The sequence below is a fragment of the Babylonia areolata genome, chromosome 27 (assembly GCF_041734735.1).
Source record: "Babylonia areolata isolate BAREFJ2019XMU chromosome 27, ASM4173473v1, whole genome shotgun sequence".
In the NCBI taxonomy this organism is placed as follows: domain Eukaryota; kingdom Metazoa; phylum Mollusca; class Gastropoda; order Neogastropoda; family Buccinidae; genus Babylonia; species Babylonia areolata.
Window position 1 is genome coordinate 36,691,424 of NC_134902.1, and position 24,583 is coordinate 36,716,006.

The 24,583-nt window shown below is 44.3% G+C and overlaps 1 protein-coding gene across 5 annotated transcripts in view; it reads left to right on the forward strand.

Moving 5' to 3' along the window:
• Positions 1-24,583, forward strand: part of LOC143300933 (uncharacterized) — a 76,726-nt gene that overhangs the window by 26,476 nt on the left and 25,667 nt on the right. For 3 of the 5 annotated variants that reach the window (XM_076614871.1, XM_076614875.1, XM_076614874.1), the window contains exons 9-15: positions 1,300-1,406; positions 5,066-5,119; positions 8,907-9,087; positions 14,092-14,142; positions 20,432-20,507; positions 22,515-22,745; positions 23,567-23,636. In XM_076614871.1, coding sequence (XP_076470986.1) covers positions 1,300-1,406; positions 5,066-5,119; positions 8,907-9,087; positions 14,092-14,142; positions 20,432-20,507; positions 22,515-22,745; positions 23,567-23,636 — 770 coding nt within the window. The remainder of the gene's footprint in view (positions 1-1,299; positions 1,407-5,065; positions 5,120-8,906; positions 9,088-14,091; positions 14,143-20,431; positions 20,508-22,514; positions 22,746-23,566; positions 23,637-24,583) is intronic. The other 2 variants (XM_076614872.1, XM_076614873.1) reach the window with 2 other exon arrangements.

A 24,583-nucleotide genomic window follows, 5' to 3' on the forward strand; every position in this document is an offset into this window, starting at 1 on the left:
GTTCGAATCCCACACTCACAGGTGTCTTCTCCCCCCCTCCACAAGACCTGGAATGATCATTTGATTGCTAGTCATTCAGATGAAATGATAAACTGAAGTCCCGTGTGTAGCGTGCACTTCGCACTCATGAAAGAACCCATGGCAACAAAAACGGTTGACCCTGGCAACATTCTGTAGAAAAATCCACTCTGGTAGGAAAACATACACTTGCAGGCAGAAAAAAAAAAAGAAAGAAAAATGGTGGCACTGCACTGCAGCGATGTGCTGTCCGTGGGGAAAGCTGACAATGTGTTCATTTTCATTTTCTAATTAATATGAAAATATAACACACACATACGTTTATGCTTGAAAACCTTTTTCCCACCAAAAAAAAAAAAAAGAAAAAAAAAAGGACTGTTGAACGTTCAAACCAAAGGTCCTGGATTCAACCATGGTATTTGTGCCTGGTGTGTTAAAGGTGGAGATGTTTTCAGTCACCCAGGTCAACATATGTGCCAACGTGCTGGTACCATTACACTATATGCGTGCAGAAGATCAGATAAGCACACCAAAGATACTGTAGTCCTTGTCAGATTGGTGAGTTATAGAAACACAAACATACCCAGTATACACCGCCCCCCCAAAACAAGAGTATACCTGCCTGCATAATGGAGTAAAAATGGTGATGCAAATAAAAAGCCCACTCAAATATTTGAGTGAATGTTGGATTTGTGGTCCATGAATGTAATGATTTTTTTTGGTTTTAAGTACAATAACAAACAAGCAAAAAAGTGCTAAGCTTTCCTTGGAAGAAGTGGTATTGTTTGGAAGAAATAGTATTGTTCTTTGGAAGAAGTGGTATTGTTTGGAAGAAGCAGTATTGTTTGGAAGAAGCAGTATTGTTCTTTGGAAGAAGTAATATTGTCTGGAAGAAGTGGTATTGTCTGGAATAAATAGTAGTGTCTGCAACAAGTAGTAGTGTCTGGAAAAAGTGGTATTGTGTGGAAGGAGTGGTAATGTCTGGAAGAAGTAGCAGTGTTTGGATGAAGTGGTATTGTCTGGAAGAAGTGGTATTGTGTGGAAGATGCGGTCTTGTGTGGAAGATGCGGTCTTGTGTGGAAGATGTGGTCTTGTGTGGAAGATGTGGTATTGTGTGGAAGAACTGGTATTGTGTGGAAGAAGTCTGGAAGAAGTGGTATTGTGTGGAAGGTATTGTGCGGAAGAAGTGGTATTGTGTGGAAGATGTGGTATTGTGTGGAAGAAGTGGTATTGTGTGGAAGAAGTGGTATTTCTCAAGCGTGTGAGTTGCATGGTGTTCAGGTTCACAAGTGAAGGCGGCCCAGGTTTGAACCGTGTGTCAATGGAACCCTCCCCTCCAACCACCCCTCGTCCGTCAGGGCCTACCCGCAACAACAAGTCTGCTCCAGGTTGGTTCTGTGTGTGCGTGTATGTTTGTGTGTGTGTGTGTGTGTGTGTGTGCATACGTGCCATGTGTGCATGTGTGTGTTTGAGTGTACGTGTGTGTGTATTATGTGAATGTATGTGTGTTTAGTGTATGTGTGTGTGAAATGTGGAGATGTGTGTGTGTGTGTGTGTGTGCGTGCGTGCGCGCTCTTGCTACTTTATATACATGTTTGTTTTTATGTGAGTGAGTGTGAGTACATATGCATATAGGTGTGTGTTTGTGTGCATGCATGTGTGTGCGCATGTCTGCTTGTGTGTCGGTGGATGAGTATGTGTGTGTGTGTGTGTGTGTGAGTGCATCTGTATATGTGCGTATGTCTGAGTGCATGTGTATGTGTGCATGTACATACGTGTGCATGTTTAGATCCATTTTTTATGTATACATGTATGAATGTGCTCACATTGTTCATGTTGTAAACAAACATGTCCTCTTTACTTTGTTTAAACATGAATTTTCTTTACAGTTGATTTCTAATCAGTTAAGCTTTTAAACAGGATTGACACATTTCATTTCCAGCTAATTCTGAATTTCTGTCTTGTTTATTTGTAAAAAGACCAGAGACAACTGGCAGTGACCAATAAAAAGGGTAAAAAGAAATTGTGTGTGTGTGTGTATGTGTGTGTGTGTTTCCTTATTCATCACTACACAAATCTGCAGCATCTTAAAAGTTATTTTCTGTACTTTCTGTGGTCTGGATAGTTTTAGACAGACATATTTTAATTGGATTTGTCATATTACATCTTGATTTGTCATTTGATAACATGTGAAGTGATGCATACCCTTAGGTATATATACATGTGCATGACCATACTCCTGTGTGTGGGTGTGCACGAGCGTGTGTGCATGCGCACGCACACACACACACACACACACACACACGCGCACACACATACACACACTCTCTCTCTCTCTCTGTCTGTCTGCCTCTCTCTTTCACTCACACACACACACACACACACACACACACAGAAATATGCAAAGAAAATTCACATTAACTGAAAACAATTAAATGAAAGAAATGCAATGAGATTTTTCTGCCGTCTGAAACAAATCAATTAGTTATAATTTTAGTTGCTCATGTGTAAACTAGAAACATTATATGATTGACTAACACAAGAAAGAGCAGTGTTCTTGTTTTTTTTCAAAATCACAAGAAGTTGGCATTTTTGGCTAAACCTTCTGATAGATTATAGATGCCTGGTTTTTTTTTTTATTGTCATTTATCAGTGTAACACTTGACACGTTTGACATGTTGAAATTCTTTTAGCCCTGCCAATCTGGTCTGATGACTGGGGTGGGGGGGTAAAGGGTTACCAATTGTTCAGCAGGGTTTATGATGAGTTAAACTATTTTGCAAATTCTCATGTTTGTGTAAAGGGCACATTCTTATTGAATAACCACATGCACTTGCACTTTTTTTTTCTTGTTTTGTGTGTGTATACATATGTAAATGTCACTAGTAACACTTTATGCATTTATGCACCATTATATTACATGCACGGTACGACTGTGATTGTAATTGCATGTATGAATACATCATAGTTTATTCCAGAGAGTTTGTTGGCCAAGAGTGACTGATATTTTGTTACAGTGCATTTGGATGTATTTGGATGTTGAGAAAACAAGGCTAGATTATTTGTTAATACATATCTGGGGATAGTTATGTGGAAACATTCATAGCAACCAGAGATACAATGCATTATCATACCGTACCGTACTGTACCGTGCCGTACCCTAACATATCACATAATATATTCACTATGGTACAGTGCAGTGCAATGCACTAAATCTAGTTCATGAGGGCTTAGCAATTAATCAGTCGACTGATTCCTTTGACATCAGAAACACACAGTGTATGGAAATTTGCCTTCGGGCTCCTCTTAAGAGAGGGACAGAAAGTTGAAAGCTATTTTAAGAAATAATAAAATAAAACAAGTCATCTCATCATCAGAATATATCGCCTTCGAAGCCAAAGTGAAAAACCACTCACTCACACACATGACCATGGTGGGGGATGTGGTGGGGGGAAGAGTGGAAGAGAGAGGGAAGAGCATTGCACAATCACCGTCGCAGCAAATTAAGTTTATCACATTGCAATTTAAACACAATCACCGTCGCAGCAAATTAAGTTGATCACATTGCAGTATAAACACAATCACCGTCGCAGCAAATTAAGAGTGGAGAAAGGGTGAGAAGAGGGAGATGGGGGGGGGGGGGGGGCAGGGTAGAGAAAGGGTGAGAAGGGGGGGGGGGGCAGGGTAGAGAAAGGGTGAGGGGGGGGGGGGCAGGGTAGAGAAAGGGTGAGAAGGGGGGGGGGGCAGGGTAGAGAAAGGGTGAGAAGGGGGGGGGGGGGCAGGGTAGAGAAAGGGTGAGAGGGGTGGGGGCAGGGTAGAGAAAGGGTGAGAAGGGGGGGGGGGGGGCAGGGTAGAGAAAGGGTGAGAAGGGGGGGGGGGGGCAGGGTAGAGAAAGGGTGAGAGGGGTGGGGGCAGGGTAGAGAAAGGGTGAGAAGGGGGGGGGGGGGGGGGGGCAGGGTAGAGAAAGGGTGAGAGGGGGGGGGGGCAGGGTAGAGAAAGGGTGAGAGGGGGGGGGGGCAGGGTAGAGAAAGGGTGAGGGGGGGGGGGGGCAGGGTGAAGAAAGGGTGAGAAGAGGGAGATGAGGGGGTGGGGGGGCAGGGTAGAGAAAGGGTTGATCACATTGCAGTATAAACACAGTCACCGTCGCAGCAAATTAAGTTTATCACATTGCAGTATAAACACAGTCACCGTCGCAGCAAATTAAGTTGATCACATTGCAGTATAAACACAATCACCGTCGCAGCAAATTAAGTTGATCACATTGCAGTATAAACACAATCACCGTCGCAGCAAATTAAGTTGATCACATTGCAGTATAAACACAATCACCGTCGCAGCAAATTAAATTAATCACATTGCAGTTTAAACACAATCACCATCGCAGCAAATTAAGTTTATCACATTGCAGTATAAACACAATCACTGTCGCAGCAAATTAAGTTGATCACATTGCAGTATAAACACAGTCACCGTCGCAGCAAATTAAGTTAATCACATTGCAGTATAAACACAATCACCGTCGCAGCAAATTAAGTTGATCACACTGCAGTATAAACAGTAAAGATCCAAACATCTGATGCAAACATATACTAGTTTAAAAAGATATCTACCTTTTTAAACCAAATTTGGTTTCAAATTATCCAAACAGGGGATAGTTTGGGTGTGTAGGTATGGAACACGTTCACAAATCCAACCACTCCCACACATGCACGCATGCTGGCACGCTTGCTGACTGACTCCCACACTCGCACAAGCACATGTACATGGCAGCAATGCGAGCATGAAAACAAGGGAGCAGTAAAACAAATATTCCACTGAAAAGAAATAAAAGTGATTAAATCAATTTACCTGTTACATTTAGCCACATAAAAGCTAAATGAAAATCACAGATAAACCTGTAGAAGTTCAATGTAAATCACTTGGTGACAAAATGTGCAAAGCACAGATACAGTATACAAACAGCTGTGTTGTGTCGGTGCATAGGACCGTTTAAAACAGACACTGCTGTGGGAATAAAAGATCTTTTGAATATATTTCTCTTTGCAAGTGGCACTGTATGTGGCTGGCCAGAAGGGAGCAGTTCAAAACAGGAACACACAGGGTGAGAGCAGTCATGAACAATTTGAACGGCTTTCCGCTTCCCTGCTTGATGATATAGATCAGCCAAGGAGAGTTGTCTGGTGCCAGTAATTTTGCCAGTGATGTTCACAGTACAAGCTACATGTCCTTTGTTTTTCAGACTAAGATTTCCATAGTAAAGAACGATAACAAAAGTTAAAATGCTTTTTTTTTTCCTGAGTATTTGAAAAGTTGATCTTCAGTTTGCAAAAAGAAGTTTTTAGATTGGCTCTTCAGATTGAAGGATTTTTTTCTGTTCGTTAAAAAAAAATATCATTCTGCAGTACAAACAAACTGAATATCACAAGTGTAGACATGAGAGAAAACAAAAGTGTTCAGGTCATAGTGAAATTTGGTGGAAGTTTTTTACAGTTTTTTACTCATTTTTCAAGACCAGCACACAGCACATCCTTTGTTGGCTTTGCTCTACTTCACTTCCTTTTTTTTTCTCTCTCCCTCTTTCTTTTTATGTTAGCTGCATGTGGTTGAAATAGCAGAGCTTAAGTCAGTCTGCAACTCTAGTCAGCTTAGTCATCTAAATTTCCGCCTTTTGGAAGGCCAGATATTGTCTGAAAAGTTTCAGTTTCAGTAGCTCAAGGAGGCGTCACTGCGTTCGGATAAATCCATATACGCTACACCACATCTGCCAAGCAGATGCCTGACCAGCAGCGTAACCCAACGCGCTTAGTCAGGCCTTGAGTCTGAAAAGCTAATCTTAAGTAGAATTGGATCTTATGTGGAAAAATGCTTTTTTCTGAAAAGGTCTCGTCATTCTGTAATATAGGTATTCCTCTGTGTGTGTGTGTGTGTGTGTGTGTGTGTGTGTGTGTGATGTAGATGCTGTGTTTTTGTTTGTCTTACACAGAAATTGACTGATTGATAATGCTGTTGAATCAGTATCAGTATACATGTCACACCTCTTTTGCATCAGTTACATTGGCTTCCTATAGAGTCCTGCATTCACTATAAACTAGTGACCCTTGCCTTCCGACATTTTGTTGAATCACTTCCCCCATATCTCTCCTCTGTGCTGGAAACGTACGAACCATGTAGAATGCTAAGATCCAGTTCTGAACTGTTACTTAAAGTCCCAAGAACTAATTTAAAATGTGCAGGGAAAAGGTCTTTTAGGGCTCAAGTACCCCAAATTTGGAATTCTTTGCCATCATCCCTCAGAAATGCTCCTGATCTCCAGACCTTCATGTCAGATATGAAAACGCACCTTTTCTGCAAACATTTCTGTACTCATATTTAAACTCACATAATCCTGTTTTAGTGCAGTTGATATATTTAATGTGTCCGTGTGCGCGCATGTGCATGTGTGTGTGTGTGCGTGTGCGAGTGTGAGTGTGCGCACGCATGTATGTGTGTGTCTAAAAAATGTGTGTTTTTAAGGAATGTATTTCTTTTTACGGTAATCTAAGCATTATTTACTTGTTATTTTTATTGTTTGGTGGATCATGCTTTTTTATTCATTCTGTGAACGCATTGGATTGAGCTGTTGTAATGTTTTATGTTATTTTTATATCTGGCTTGATGATGTAAGGCGCTTTGAGCAGCATTAGTACGGATATCGTGTCATAGAAAAGTTATGAATTATTATTATTATTATTATCATTTATTATTACAATACCTTTCTTCTTTATAATAAGCCATCATGATTTAAGTTGTGTTTTTCTGTATTGTTAATTTTTTTTTTTTTTTAATGAGTTAATGTATTTGTGATAATGTTATGACTATAGTAACAACTATTTACATTTTCTTCAGTTCAGTCTGCTTTGTGAACACCTTGTTCTGAGATATTTCTCCAGATACTTTTCTTCAGTTCCTGAAGGAAATAAATATTTTTAACTTGATTGAAATTTTTATGTGGACTGAACAGGACTTGGGCTGATTGGCCTTTTTTTAACATGAGCTTAATTGACCTTTTAAGGTTCTTTTGGTTTCTTTTTGACTGATTTTAAAAACTGACAGGTGTTCAGCCCTAAGTTGCGCCCCCTTTGCTGGGTATAGCTTGCATAAGCAACATGATATGATTTGTCTGTATTGTTTTGTCATATCTACTGTCGCAAAATGGCAAACCCCTGACACCCAGCGGCAAAGGTGGTCTACATGTTTGGACACGCAGGCTCTTTCAAATAAAGAGAAGGTGACAAAGGAAAGATAGGTTTTTGTGATACAATGCAGCAGCTTGATTTACCATACCCCACTCTCCCCCCCCCACTCCTTACCCTCCAAAAAAGCCCCCACTCACAGAGACACAAAAAGAGAAGAAAGAAACAATTTCAGAATAAGAAATGCTTCTATAGAATCATTTTAAATTGAAATTGTTCAATGGCAGGTTTAAAAAAAAACCCCAAACAAACCCCATTAACATAGCATTGTAGCACACAGTAAAAGACCAACATAGCATTGTAGCACGCAGTAAAAGAGCAGCATAGCATTGAAGCATGCAGTAAAAGAGCAGCATAGCATTGTAGCATGCAGTAAAAGAGCAGCATAGCATTGTAGCATGCAGTAAAAGAGATATGGTTTAAACTCATTCAGTAAAAGACCAACAAAGCATCATAGCATGCAGTAAAAGACCAACATAGCATTGTAGCATGCACTAAAAGACCAACATAGCATTGTAGCATGCACTAAAAGACCAACATAGCATCATAGCATGCACTAAAAGACCAACATAGCATTGTAGCATGCAGTAAAAGACCAACATAGCATTGTAGCATGGTTTAAACTCATTCAGTAAAAGACCAACATAGCAATTTAGCATGCAGTAAAAGACCAACATAGCATCGTAGCATGCAGTAAAACACCAACATAGCATTGTAGCATGGTTTAAACTCATTCAGTAAAAGACCAACATAGCATCGTAGCATGCAGTAAAAGACCAACATAGCATTGTAGCATGGTTTAAACTCATTCAGTAAATGACCGACATAGCATTGTAGCGTGCAGTAACTAAAAGAGACCCATTCTAAACTAACAAGTACATAAAATCAGTTATCATAGCATGCGTTAACTAATTAAAAGAGACCCGTTCTAAACTAACACATACGTAAAGAAGAATCATCCCGGAATAAGAAACCTTGTCACAACCCCCCCCCCCCCCCCCCCCCCCCCAACAAAAAAAAAAAACGGAGCACAAAAGCACTGTCAGTACCAAACACTCAGCGCCAAAGCCGTGAAACTTGATGTCCCATCTTGACGGGTGCAATAGCTGAATGGTTAAAGCGTTGGACTTTCAATCTGAGGGTCCTGGGTTCGAATCTCGGCGCACCTGGTGGGTAAAGGGTGGAGATTTTTCCGATCTCCCAGGTCAACATATGTGCAGACCTGCTAGTGCCTGAACCCCCTTCGTGTGTATGCGCACACAGAAGATCAAATACGCACGTTAAAGATCCTGTAATCCATGTCAGCGTTCGGTGGGTTATGGAAACAAGAATATACCCAGCATGCACACCCCCGAAAACGGAGTATGGCTGCCTACATGGCGGGGTAAATAAATAAAAACGGTCATACACGTAAAATTTTACATGTCATTCTGAGTGTGTATGCGTGTGCGTCTGAAATCTGATTGAATGACACAGGAAACGAATGACAAGCGCCCAGTGGCAGCCGTCAGTCGGCTCTACCCAGGTAGGCAGCCTGTGGTGCAAATGTCCCCGTGTATGTAAAGCGCTTAGAGTTTGGTCTCTGACCGAGGATAGGCGCTATATAAGTATCCACATCAATCAATCAGTCAATCAATCTGCTGGGCGTGCTTTCAGGGGAGCGACATCGCAACCTGAACTTGGTGCGCAGCGACCAGGGCCAAGGTCACGACTACTTCGACAAGATGTTCCAGGACCTTCAGCAGGACACCTTGTACAGCCAGGGTCGGTCACGGGGTCAGCAGAATGAGCAGCCCTCGTCATCTGTCTACCATGACTACACCGTGTCCACCTCCAGGTTAGAATTACGTACATATGGATATAATATAGATTTGTATTTTGTATTTGTATTTGTATTTCTTTTTATCACAACAGATTTCTCTGTGTAAAATTCGGGCTGCTCTCCCCAGGGAGAGCGTGTCGCTATACTACAGCGCCACCCTTTTTTTTTTTTTTTTTCCCTTGCGTGCAGTTTTATTTGTTTTTCCTATTGATGTGGATTTTTCTGCAGAATTTTGCCAGGAACAACCCTTTTGTTGCCGTGGGTTTTTTACGTGCGCTAAGTGCGTGCTGCACACGGGACCTCGGTTTATCGTCTCATCCGAATGACTAGCGTCCAGACCACCACTCAAGGTCTAGTGGAGGGGGAGAAAATATCGGCGGCTGAGCAGTGATTCGAACCAGCGCGCTCAGATTCTCTCGCTTCCTAGGCGGACGCGTTACCTCTAGGCCATCACTCCACATATGTGCATACACATGTACATACATAAGGAGTAGAGTGTGGGGATCGGTTTTAAGCTGATTGAACACATTTTGATGATTTTTTTTTGGTTGTTAATTTTTGTTCTGAATATTTTCGTATATATATATCTGGATCTGTATATCGGTATCTGTCTGTCTGCCTCTCTGACTCTTTTTCCATCGATGTTTGTATGTGTGTGTGTGTGTGTCTGTGTCTGTGTGTGTGTTTATATGCATGTATGTATGTATGTATATGTATATATGTATGTATGCTTGTTTGTATGTATATTTGTATGTATATATGTATGTATATAAATGTATGTATGTTTGTGTCTGTATCTATCTGTTTCAGTATATATCAGTTTTTTTTCATCCATTCGTCTGTTAATTGCTCAGTGACTAATCAATCTATTTATTTATCTATACACCACTTGATAGATTTACATGTTATTCTTTCATGCACTTATTTTATTCGCATGTGCATGCCTTCGTTATAATGTGCTTAAAACTGGATTTAACGTACCGTTTTTGCTCTGATAGGCTCAGAAAATAACACACACACACACACACACACACACACATATGTGCATGCCTTTGTGATAATGTGCTTAAAACTGGATTTAACATACCTGTTTTTGCACTTATAGGCTCGGAAAATAACACACACACACACACACACACACGTACGTGCATGCCTTTGTGATAATGTGCTTAAAACTGGTTTAACATACTGTTATTACACTGATAGGTTCAGAAAATAACACACACATACACACACACACACACACACAAACACACACACACGTGCATGCCTTTGTGATAATGTGCTTAAAACTGGGTTTAACATACCTGTTTTTGCACTTATAGGCTCGGAAAATAACACACACACACACACACACACACACACACACACGTACGTGCATGCCTTTGTGATAATGTGCTTAAAAACTGGGTTTAACATACCTGTTTTTGCACTTATAGGCTCGAAAATAACACACACACACACACACACACACACACACACATACGTGCATGCCTTTGTGATAATGTGCTTAAAACTGGGTTTAACATACCTGTTTTTGCACTTATAGGCTCGGAAAATAACACGCACACACACACACACACACACATGTACGTGCATGCCTTTGTGATAATGTGCTTAAAACTGGATTTAACATACTGTTATTACACTGATAGGTTCAGAAAATAACACACACATACACACACACACATACATGCATGCCTTTGTGATAATGTGCTTAAAACTGGGTTTAACATACCTGTTTTTGCACTGATAGGCTCAGAAAATAACCAGGTTGTAATTTTTTTTTTTTTTTTTTTTTTTTCTTTTTTGCTATACCTTTCGTTCCTGAAAGAAGCGACAGCAGCATGGAAAAGGACCTGGCAGTGCCATGGTCAGAAAGTAAGACAGAGGAGTAAGTGGATGGAACCATTCTGGGCCTGGTTTGCCACTGCCTTTGGACGCATGCTGATTGGGGAGGGGGGGGGGGGGGAGATTCTGTCAACACGCATGTGTTTTTTTAAAAAATATTTCTTTTCTTTCTTTCTTTCTTTCTTTCTTTCCTGATGGCTTACTACTCCTTCGTCCCTCATCCACCCTTTTTATTCCAGCCTGTCCCCTCCCCCCCCCCCCACTCCCCCCGCCACGACCCCACACCCATCCCCCTCTTCTCACCCTTTTCTCTACCCTGCCCCCCTCCCCCCAATCCCCTCTTCTCACCCTTTTCTCCTCCCTGCCCCCCCCCCCCATCTCCCTCTTCTCACCCTTTCTCCTCCCTGGGCCCCCCCCCCCATCTCCCTCTTCTCACCCTTTCTCTACCCCCCCCCCCCCCATCTCCCTCTTCTCACCCTTTCTCTACCCCCCCCCCCATCTCCCTCTTCTCACCCTTTCTCTACCCCCCCCCCCCCATCTCCTTTCTACCCTTTCTCTACCCCCCCCCATCTCCCCTTCTCACCCTTTTTACCCCCCCCCCCCAATCCCCTTTCTCACCCTTTCTCACCCCCCCCCCCACTCCCTCTTTTACCCTCTCCCCCCCCCCCCCCCCCCCTCCCCTCCCCTTTCCTACCCCCCCCCCCCATTCTCCCTTCTCACCCCTTCCTACCCCCCCATCTCCTCTTCTACCTTCTCTACCCCCCCCCCCCCCCCCCCATCTCCCTCTTCTCACCCTTTCTCTACCCCGCTCCCCCCCCCCCACCTCCCTCCCCTCTTCTCACCCTTTCTCTACCCTGCTCTCCCCCACCCCACCCCACCACCCCATCCCCCTCTTCTCACCCTTTTCTCTACCCCTGCTCCCCCCCCCCACCCCCACCACCCCCCCCATCTTCTCACTGCACCGCTCCCCACCCCACCCACCCCCATCTCCCTCTTCTCACCCTGCCCCTCCCCCCACCCCCCCCAGTCCCCTCTTCTCACCCTGCCGCTCCCCCCACCCCCACCACCTCCATCCCCTCTTCTCACCCTGCCCCTCCCCCCCACCCCCACCACCCAGTCCCCCTCTTCTCACCCTGCCGCTCCCCCCACACCCACCACCCCCATCCCCCTCTTCTCACCCTGCCGCTCCCCCCACCCCCACCACCCCCATCCCCCTCTTCTCACCCTGCCCCTCCCCCCACACCCACCACCCAGTCCCCCTCTTCTCACCCTGCCCCTCCCCCCTCCCCCCACCACCCAGTCCCCCTCTTCTTACCCTGCCCCTCCCCCCTCCCCCACCACCCAGTCCCCCTCTTCTCACTCTGCCGCTCCCCCCACCCCCACCACCCCCATCCCCCTCTTCTCACCCTGCCGCTCCCCCCACACCCACCACCCCCATCCCCCTCTTCTCACCCTGCCGCTCCCCCCACACCCACCACCCAGTCCCCCTCTTCTCACCCTTTCTCTACCCTGCCGCTCCCCCCACACCCACCACCCACCCCCCTCTTCTCACCCTTTTCTCCACCGTCTCCCCTTTGCTGTCCACCCATTTCTCCCTCCCTCCTCCTTTCCCTCCTCTCCTGCCCTCAGTCCTCTTGTCTCCTTCACCGGCTTTCACACTTTCCACTCACAGTTCTATTGCCAACCCCCACCCCCCAAACCGTTTTTTTCCCTCTGCTCACATGGACCAACGTGTGTGTCACGAGTCATGGATATTTTGAGTCACGTCTTAAAAAGGCGAATGCAGTTTGTATGAGCAGTGGATATTTTGAGTCACTTCCTAAAAGGGGAATGCAGTTTGTTGCTGATTCGTGTGTTTTTCACAGTTTTTGGCATGCTATATTTTTTTTAAATTTTCATTGTTATTTTGATGTAGAGTTTTTGTTTTCTGAAGTGATATGGCTCCCTTAAAGTAGGATGGGTGACTGGAGTGACTCGGGTGTTTGTGTGTGGATCAGAAGAAAAGGGGCCTGTGCGGACATGTGTGGATAACATTAAGGATGATTTATCATGCACTGTTGGGCGTTTGTGTGTGGATCAGAAGAAAAGGGGCCTGTGCGGACATGTGTGGATAACATTAAGGATGATTTATCATGCACTGAAGCATGCAAGCCTTCATACAGGAGTGAACATGGACACTCACATGCATGCAAAGAGGTTTGCGTGCTCACATGCATACACACATGCACACTCGCACACATACATGTATACATGCATGCGCGCACACACACAGAGAATCAGACAAACAGGCATGCTCAGATACATGCACATGTGCATGCTCACACACAGTATAGACCTCCACACACCCACACCCACACACACACACACACACACACACACACACACACACACACACACACACACACACACACACACACACACACACACACACACACCCAGCTTCTCTTATTATGGGGGAAAAAAAGTTAATGCACCCCAGATCCCCAATAGTTTAGCCTCAAGCTGCCCAACAAATTATTGTGGGTATTTGTGCACTTGCATTCTAAACTGGATGTACTAATGACTTTTTATGTGGAGCCCTGGTATGTTGATACAGTCATGCCCAAAAAGTTAATACTCTGCAAAACAGAAATTAGAAATTAATTCTTGTAACTGACAGCATGGTATTACGTTTTGCTGGTGATGATTACCAGTGGTTTCAGTTACTGTGCTAAAGATTGTCACAGCAAGTTGTCTGCTGTCCCCAATCCTGTACCTTCTTATGGCTTTGACAGCTGTCAGCCACACACACACACACACACACACACACACACACACACACACACACACACACACACACATACACACACACACACACACACACACACACCTATATACACACCACACCACACACATCACACAGTTAGTTTTCCACTGCATAAAGACATGCGTATATGGTAATTGTGAAATAAAGATCACTGATAGAAATTTTCTGAAAAGGGGGGGGGGAAAAAAACAAGATCTCGCCAAAATGAGACATCATCGAAACAAGTTCTCACCAATGTTTCTTCAAGCTCGTTGCAACACAGATTATTTTAGATCTTCCACCATACATTCTCTTTAGATTTTTTTTTTTTTACTGAATAAAATGTTTTGAAGAACTCACCAACCAGTAGAAAATTTGTGCAGGATCGCGGCGCTTCCTCCAATCTATTGCCCAAGTTTGGAGAGAGTCAAACGGTAGGAGGAGCTTGTGTTAGTTTAAAAAACCACATGCTGCTTAGAAGTAGAGAGAAGAAGACAGCGTTCCTAGTGGAACCGTCTGCTTGCTGCCTACATGGCTCGATGCTGAGAGTGTGTTTGGGGTGAAGGTCAGAAACAGCTGGAAGAACTAACACTGTGTGACTGCAACAGTTCTGAAGGTCTGTAAAAGCAAAAATGTCACAGACCAGAAGATTGATGACAAAGTGTGGAGACAGTGTGTCTGTCCCATTTATCAAAATCAAAAGTGTGTTCATCACTGAAAAGTCTAGAAAATTGAAGCTGAACGTGTGTGACAGTCAGTAGATAGAAGTAGAAACTGGATGCAGTGAGTAGCTTAGAAATCTAACAAGAATACTTCAGATTAAAGAAGAAGAAAGACATTTTGGGGATCGTATGTCCATGATGGAAATTTCTTGAAAATGTCACCAGTTGAAATGTGAACAGACTGAAGAAGGTCAAAGTCTGAGCTGTTTCCTCCATGAAAGCTTAATCATAATTTTTTTTTTTTTTTTAATCTGTAGCTTGCAGCCTTCCCTGTACGTATTGCAGTATCTGAACAACTTTTGTATTTTCTGGATTTGTAATGTGAAACAAAAGGCCCCATAGCCTTTTTTGGACACAGGGTCAGTGAATTCACTGTGTCCAGGGCTCAGCATTGAAAGGGGGAGGCGCGGGGGCAGTCCTCTCCTTTTACTGCTTTTGACCTTCCCCGACTAAAGTCGGGTACCCATTGACACCTGGGTGGATTTAGGAAATCAGAGTGAAGTGGGTGGATTTGCTGGAACGACGGGAACAGGTCAAGATCTTCCGCCTGAGGACTGGACACAACCGCCTGCTCCACCACATGCACACAAAATTTGGCATTGGACAGAGAGGAGAGTGCCCTTGTGGTGAGGGGCCAATGACAACCGACCACATCCTTCAAGACTGTAGGACGCATGCAGCATCCAGGAGGAAGTACTGGCCAACACCGACAGCAGTGGAAGCCAAGCTGCACGGCACCCTGGAGGAGCTGCAACGGACGGCAGCCTTCATCGAGGACACCGGGCTGCTCATCTAATGGGAGGCGAACGAGGAAGTGAAGTGTCTTATACCCATTGACACCTGTGTGGATTGAGGAAATCAGTGAAGTGTCTTATACCATTGACACCTGGGTGGATTGAGGAAATCAAAGTGAAGTGTCTTATACCCATTGACAGCTGGGTGGATTGAGGAAATCAGTGAAGTGTCTTATACCCATTGACACCTGGGTGGATTGAGGAAATCAGTGAAGTGTCTTATACCCATTGACACCTGGGTGGATTGAGGAAATCAGTGAAGTGTCTTATACCCATTGACACCTGGGTGGATTGAGGAAATCAGTGAAGTGTCTTATACCCATTGACACCTGGGTGGATTGAGGAAATCAGATTGTAGTGTCTTATACCCATTGACACGTGGGTGGATTGAGGAAATCAGATTGTAGTGTCTTATACCCATTGACACCTGGGTGGATTGAGGAAATCAGAGTGAAGTGTCTTATACCCATTGACACCTGGGTGGATTGAGGAAATCAGAGTGAAGTGTCTTATACCCATTGACACCTGGGTGGATTGAGGAAATCAGTGAAGTGTCTTATACCCATTGACACCTGTGTGGATTGAGGAAATCAGTGAAGTGTCTTATACCCATTGACACCTGGGTGGATTGAGGAAATCAGTGAAGTGTCTTATACCCATTGACACCTGGGTGGATTGAGGAAATCAGTGAAGTGTCTTATACCCATTGACACCTGGGTGGATTGAGGAAATCAAAGTGAAGTGTCTTATACCCATTGACAGCTGGGTGGATTGAGGAAATCAGTGAAGTGTCTTATACCCATTGACACCTGGGTGGATTGAGGAAATCAGAGTGAAGTGTCTTATACCCATTGACACCTGTGTGGATTGAGGAAATCAGTGAAGTGTCTTATACCCATTGACACCTGGGTGGATTGAGGAAATCAGTGAAGTGTCTTATACCCCTTGACACCTGGGTGGATTGAAGAAATCAAAGTGAAGTGTCTTATACCCATTGACACCTGGGTGGATTGAGGAAATCAGAGTGTAGTGTCTTATACCCATTGACACCTGGGTGGATTGAGGAAATCAGAGTGAAGTGTCTTATACCCATTGACACCTGGGTGGATTGAGGAAATCAGAGTGTAGTGTCTTATAACATGCAGTAGATGCTTTAGAATAAGAACAGTGAGACTAGAGCCTTAGAGAGAAGCTTCTGGTTAGGATTTCAGTGTAGTGGCAAGCAGGCTTCGTTTGCCAAGGCGTTTGGTTGATATTTTCATGTGCCTGTGGAACATGCTTGCTTTCTTTAATGTGATAGTTTCACAAGTTTTTTTCTTTTTTTTTTTTTTTTTTTTTTTTTTTTTTTTTTAGCCTTAAGACCAGTTTTAGGTGATCTTTGCTCTTCTTGCTGCTAAGACAAATTTGTCGCTTGTGTTTTTATGAAGTGCTTTGCTTATTGCAAAAAAAAAAAAAAAAAAAAAAAAAAAATTTATTCAGGGAAACACATGTTTGTGTTTAGGTGTGCAGAAACATACACAGATGCACATTCATGGGCATACACACTCACACAGATATGTAGATATAGAGACAGAGATGCATGTTTGCACACAAAGGCACACAGACACACATTCTCTCTCTCTCTCTCTCTCTCTCTGTCTCTCTCTCTCTCTCTCTCTCTCTCTCTCTCTCTCTCTCACAGAATTAACAACACAAAAACAAGCAAATGTTTTTGCAAGTTATGTGGGGGGAAATTGGGGAGAATGGGGGAAGGAGGGTGGGGGGGGGGGCGGTGCAAGGGAGGGGAGGAATGGATTACTTTTGTGGCTGGCACTGCAACCAGTTTGTTTTTTGGACAATTTTTTTTGTAACACCTGTCAATTTTTTTAGTGCATGTTTTTTCCAGGTGTGTTCTTCCTGGCATGATCTCAGCTTTATGTGGAACTGTGGTATTTTCTAAAGCCTTTTCTCTTTTTTTTTCTTTCTGTCTTCATGGGCAGCAACTTCCACGGTCACACGCATGAACTAGTGGGCTTTTGTGTGTATGACCGTTTTAACTCAGCCCTGAAGGCAGCCATACTCAGTTTTCAAGGGTATGCTGGCTATGTTTGTGTTTCCATAACCCACCAAAACACTGATGGGATAGTTAATGAGTGTATTTGATCTTCTGTGTGTGTATGAATGGATTAAAGCACAATCACAAATCTGCTCGTACGCTGACATGTAAGATTGGAAGAGATCTCAACCCATAGCCCGCACCTATGCCAGGATTGAACCCAAGACCTTCAGACTGGAGGACCCAGACTCTAAATGTTGGTCTGTTGTACCAGTTTTTGCAGCATTTTGCTTAGGGGTGCACATCTCCCCCTGTTCTTCCTGTGCTGAGCCCAGGACACAGTGGATGTGACCTCATTGCTTGATGGCTGTGTAAGGCCCAGGGACCTTTAACTGTGTCACACAAAGTTGACATGCTCATATATATATAGTCAGTCGTGTCCGACTATGACCATCAGAACAGCAGAGGAGGCAACTGCTGTTCCGACTATTTGGGCTAGAATTTGATTATAGTGGAGAGTGTCTTGCCCAAGTTACATCCCCACTCTCTCGGCCAAGAAGGTTTTAGGACAGTCGGCATTGGGATGGTTCCCAAAGGCCAACCAGCCCACAAGGCTGCAGCACTAAGAGCCAGTGTGATTTTGCCTCCTAGTTTGAGAATCATAGTCCTTCACAAAAGACCAAGCTGTAAATGATTTCCCATTGACTGAAGAAACCATTGATAATACAGCTCTCACTTTGCTGTTGGCCCAAATGTAAACTTATGTCAATCTGTGATATAAGCCGAGTTTTGGGCCTAACATGTTGGGCCTGACATACTCAAGTCAGTAGTTAAACTACACAGGAATTAACAACAATGAGTAATGTGTGTGCAGAGTTTATCTGTTTCTATTTCCCTTGAAATTTTTGTTCTTTAGGTATTAACAGATGTTGAGGAGACCTTTTAGGTTTCAGTTTTTTGTAGTATTTTTTTGTGTGTTTTATGTGTGTGTGCTTGCTTGAAAAAGGCTTTTTATAAATTAAGCATTTCAAAGTTTTTGCTGATATTGTGTGTGTATTTTTTTTTTCAGGAATGCTGCACTCAAAGTGTTTGAGACTAATGATGTATTTCAGTTGATCACATTCTGCATTGGATGACATTGTATAAGACTTGTGTGCTGTGTTATGTGATTAAATATTTGTGAGGCTGATTGATTCAACATGCATAAAAAAAAAGATATGTCATTATTCTATTTCTGAACTTGTTAGAGATGGTGTTAGATTGGAACTGGGTGTAGATTTTCTGCTTATTTTCATGCAGCTACCGCTTACTTAGAAACAATCACTTTTCTACCAGCAGCGATGTGTGGACTAATGTCATAATTCATTTCAGTGCATATTTCATTTGCCGTTCTATATTCTAGACCAGGTTGTGTGAGTTACCTTTGTCAGTGGACTCTTCATTGTTCTGGTCTTGTTCTGGTTACTTTGATATGGTTATCTTTTATTGTTTTAATTTACCATCAAAAGGGTGGAGGGCAGGGGGGGGGGGCTTTCCAATCAAGCAGTTCTTGACTTGACAACAGTTTGGGGGGGGGGGGGATGGGGGGTAGGGTTATTAGCTATCATGTACGATGTATTGTATTTGATGACAGCAGGCTGCGTTGAGCGATAACAAATATATTTTTATGCACCAGAATTTGGGATATTTTCTTGTCTATATTTCAGTGATGATGACTGATAATGAGGGCGATGAGGCTGCTGCTGTGGGGGCCCATTTAGGTTTAGAACTGCTTGACAAGGACGTACTCTTTTTATATATCCAGCGTCATCCAGGCTGAGAGATAACAGATACGTCCAGTCTTGGTCAGGAAATTTGAACAACGCTCCTAAAGACGCTTCCAGGAAGTGGATGACCCTCGACTGACCCAGTCTTCCCATCTGAGCCCACAGCTTACTCAGCTCTGGGTGGGAGCCGACTATGACTACAGGCAGAAAAAACTCACTTTTGATGTGTCAGTCCGTGATCCTAACCTGTGGGCTGGTACACCACAGATTGATAATTGAGAACCACTGTCACTGCCATGTGGAGAACCCAGACCAACATCAACACCAGATTCGCTGGCCAGACAGAATCACTAATGAAGAACTGTGGGAACGATCAAAGATTGCAGCCTGCAGTAAAAGAGACCCTCCAAAGACGCTGACGATGGAGTGGACTTGCACTCCGCAAGCCCAGGGTCACAAAGCAAGCCCTGACCTGGAAACCGCAGGGGAAAGGGAAAGAGGAAAAGAAAGACATGACACCGTGACCGGGAGGCAGACATGAAGAGGACAGACCACACGTGGGCACAGCTGGAGAGACTGGCACCGTGACCGGGAGGCAGACATGAAGAGGACAGACCACACGTGGGCACAGCTGGAGAGACTGGCACCGTGACCGGGAGGCAGACATGAAGAGGACAGACCACACGTGGGGACAGCTGGAGAGACTGGCACCGTGACCGGGAGGGAGACATGAAGAGGACAGACCACACGTGGGCACAGCTGGAGAGACTGGCACCGTGACCAGGAGACATGAAGAGGACAGACCACACGTGGGCACAGCTGGAGAGACTGGCACAGTGACCGGGAGGCAGACATGAAGAGGACAGACCACACGTGGGGACAGCTGGAGAGACTGGCACCGTGACCGGGAGGCAGACATGAAGAGGACAGACCACACGTGGAGACAGCTGGAGAGACTGGCACCGTGACCGGGAGGCAGACATGAAGAGGACAGACCACACGTGGGCACAGCTGGAGAGACTGGCACCGTGACCGGGAGGCAGACATGAAGAGGACAGACCACACGTGGGGACAGCTGGAGAGACTGGCACAGTGACCGGGAGGCAGACATGAAGAGGACAGACCACACGTGGAGACAGCTGGAGAGACTGGCACCGTGACCGGGAGGCAGACATGAAGAGGACAGACCACACGTGGGCACAGCTGGAGAGACTGGCACAGTGACCGGGAGGCAGACATGAAGAGGACAGACCACACGTGGAGACAGCTGGAGAGACTGGCACCGTGACCGGAATGGCCGGAGAGCGCTTGTTGGCGGCCTGTGTCCCAGGTGTGACAACAGGTGCAGGTGAGGTGTGATGTTGCGATGATGATGTTGATGTGGTGTTCCTGGGTTTTGCTTCCAGTGCCACAGGGAACATGAAGATCGCCGAGGTTCACCAGGAGGGCAAGTACGTCCGTCTGGTGAACGAGGGGTCGCAGGTCAGTGGGAATGGGTGGGGCTTTGTCTCACAGCTTTCTTTTTTGACTCACTTGTGTAGACAAAGTGAGTCTGTGTTTTAACCCGGCGTTCGGTTGTCTGTGTGTGTGTGTGTGTGTCTGTTTGTCTGTGTGTCCGTGGTAAACTTTAACATTGACATTTTCTCTGCAAATACTTTGTCAGTTGACACCAAATTAGGCATAAAAATAGGAAAAATTCAGTTCTTTCCAGTCATCTTGTTTAAAACAATATTGCACCTCTGGGATGGGCACAACCCCCCCCCCCCCAAAAAAAAATGAAGCCTAATTATATGCAAAATTGCATTTACTGTTATATTTATATTTTTTGTATTCTCTAAACTTGGCACTTTGATCAGATATTCTGACCCAACAACAAGAGCAGTCATTATTATCATTTTTTGTTCAAACAGGAACTTCTTTTGCTAAGCATGGAAGTTTTATTTATTTTGCAAACGTTTTGGTGCAGATAGTAAAAAAGGGAAATTACTCTGTAATTAATGCTAGGGGACTTAATTCGCTTTAACCTGATCTTTCTCATCTTAAACATTACATTTTGAAATTATACTCAATACATAAAAAGCTTGGATTTTTTTTTAAAGTGTATCACAAGTGAGTCTTGAAGGCCTTGCCTGTCTTGTCTTTCTTTCTGTTTTTCTGACAGTGAAGCTGTTTCGCAGCTGCCTTGAAAAGGCAGAGACAGGAAATGTACTTTTCTTTTTAATCCTGAAAACTAATTCTTCACGGGATACTTGAACGTGCATGCGCACACACACATACACATGCACACATTCATAGTGACATATTTGTGTGCACACACACACACACACACACACATAATTTGTGTATGCATGTAACTAAATTTACATACTTTTGTGTGTTTTTTTCTATGTATCTCCCAACTTTTTCTCTCTTTTTTTTTCAGATGGCTTGATGTAAAAAAAAGCAGTCATTGCTTATTCAAATACCATCTTAAAATAAAAAATTTTTGACTTGACACACACACATACACACAAACACACACACTGTCTCTCTGTTTCTTTGTGTCTTTGTCTATCTGTCTGTCTGTCTGTCTCTCCCCTCCTCTCCTCTTCCATCTCATTTTTTACTCAGTCCTATCCTGATGTATTTTCGGTAACATACAATTTTCAGTTTATGCTTGTACTTTTTTTGTGAAGTGTCCCTCTCACTCCCCTCCCTCACCTACACTCCCCATCATGATATTCCTTGTGACCCATGTACTCTTGGCCATAGTCTTCTTCTTCTTCTGCGTTCACTCGTATGCGCACGAGTGGGCTTTTACCTGTATGACCGTTTTTACCCCGCCATGTAGGCAGCCATACTCCGTTTTCGGGGGTGTGCATGCTGGGTATGTTCTTGTTTCCATAACCCACCGAACGTTGACATGGATTACAGGATCTTTAACGTGCATATTTGATCTTCTGCTTGCATGTACACACGAAGGGGGTTCAGGCACTAGCAGGTCTGTACATATGTTGACCTGGGAGATCATAAAAAATCCCATAGTCAAATTCTGTTCTGTTTTTTACCAATTTTGTTACAGTCTGTTTTATTCTATTCTGTTTGACGGGCGCAGCAGCCGTGTGGTTAAAGCAATGGACTTTCAGTCTGAGGGTCCCTGGTTCGAATCCTGTTCACAGCACTTGGTGGGTAAAGGGTGGAGATTTTCCCAGTCTCCCAGGTCAACAGATCTGCAGGCCTGCTAGTGCCTGAACCCCCTTCGTGTTTATACACAAACAGAAGATCAAATACACATGTTAAAGATCCTGTAATCCATGTCAGGGTTTGGTGGGTTATGGAAACAAGAACATACCCTGGCATGCACCACCCTGAAAACAGAGTATGACTGCCTACATTGTGGGGGTAAAGTCAGTCATGCATGAAAAGCCCGCTTTGTACATACGTGTGTCACAGCCCACAAATTCAAAGCAGAAGAAGAATCCCAGTCTTTCCCCATTGTTTCCCGAGCAGGAGCTGGACCTTGGAGGCTTCACGCTGCAGCAGAACGTCGGGGGTCACCCCGTGGCCATGTTCCGCTTCCCCCCGCGCACCAGGTTCGCCCCCAACTCCCTCGTCACCGTCTACGCCGGCTGCAGCGACCGCTCGCTCCATCAGCCCCCCCAGGACTTTGTCTGGAAGGAGCAGCAGAAGTGGGGGTCTGGCCCCGAGTGCACCACCATCCTGTGCAAACCTAACGGGCAGGTAAACGGTGGGGGGGGGGGTGAAGGGGGGGGTTTGGCGAGGGTGATGGGTAGGGGTGTGGTGAGAGGAGGGGGGTAAGGAGGGAGGGGAGGTGTGAGAATGGGGCAGGATTGGGAGGACGTGGGTGGGGGAGGGGTTGGGGGTTGTGGGTTTGTTGGCGGTGGAAGGAGCAGCAGCAGAAACAGTGGTTGTGGTTTGGAATGTTGTACCATCCTGTGCTGAACTAGCGGGTGGGTAAATGGTGTGGATGTAGCTTTGGTGGGAGATGGGGATGTGGGGGCGTGGGTGGGAGGAAGGTGTTGGGGTGGGGTATGATGGGGGGTTTGGGGGGGGAGGAGGGAGGAGGAGAAGGAAAGAAGCAGCGGCAGCAATGGGGAGAAACACACACACACAGAAGCATGCACACACAAAGGATGCACACACACATGCATGCAAGCACACAGACACAGACAAACACACACAGACACACGCACACACTCATGCACGCACGCACGCACACACACACACACACACACACACACACACACACAAATTCCATTCACATGAAATTCAATTGGTTCAAAACAGATTTTGAAGCATCTGTAAAACTCCCCCACCCCCACCCCTACCCCTACCTTTTCAGTGTGGCCTTCAATGTGCGTCATTGTCACAAAAGGAAAAGATGTGTGTTTGGTTGTTGTTTTTTGTTTTCTGTTTTCTGTTTCACATAGAATGGACATAACTTTGAGATATTACAGACAACATATCACCTGGTATTATTTGACATAAAATGGAAAGAACTTGTGACGTTTAACTGTTTGATTGTGCTTGTTGTTTTTCAGGCTGTGGCTTGGACGACTGCCGCCCACCGATTCATGCAGGAATCTGATACCGTCAAGAATGAAAGCAAGAGTGAGTATGGCTGTGAATATTGTGTGTTATGATCGTGTTGAGGATCAGTGAGTGAGTGTGGTTGTCGTTTGGCATGGTCTTGCTTTCATATTGCGGTGTGTTGTGTGGTATATTGTGTTTTATCATCTTGTGTTGTGCGGCATATTGTGTTCGATGATCTTCTTGTGGTGTGTTGTGTGGTATATTGTGTTGTGTGGCATATTGTGTTTTATCATGTTGTGTTGTGTGGTATATTGTGTTTGATGATCTTCTTGTGGTGTGTTGTGTGGTATATTGTGTTTTATCATCTTGTGTTGTGCGGCATATTGTGTTTGATGATCTTCTTGTGGTGTGTTGTGTGGTATATTGTGTTTGATGATCTTTTTGTGGTGTGTTGTGTGGTATATTGTGTTGTGTGGCATATTGTGTTTTATCATGTTGTGTTGTGTGGTATATTGTGTTTGATGATCTTCTTGTGGTGTGTTGTGTGGTATATTGTGTTTTGTCATGTTGTGTTGTGTGGCATATTGTGTTTGATGGTCTTCTTGTGGTATGTTGTGTGGCATATTATGTTCGATGGTCTTCTTGTGGTGTGTTGTGTGGCATATTGTGTTTGATGGTCTTCTTGTGGTATGTTGTGTGGCATATTATGTTTGATGGTCTTCTTGTGGTATGTTGTGTGGCATATTGTGTTCGATGGTCTTCTTGTGGTGTGTTGTGTGGCATATTGTGTTTGATCATCTTCTTGTGGTGTGTTGTGTGGTATATTGTGTTTTATCATCTTGTGTTGTGCGGCATATTGTGTTTGATGATCTTCTTGTGGTGTGTTGTGCGGCATATTGTGTTTGATGATCTTCTTGTGGTGTGTTGTGTGGTATATTGTGTTTGATGATCTTTTTGTGGTGTGTTGTGTGGTATATTGTGTTTGATGGTCTTCTTGTGGTGTGTTGTGTGGTATATTGTGTTTT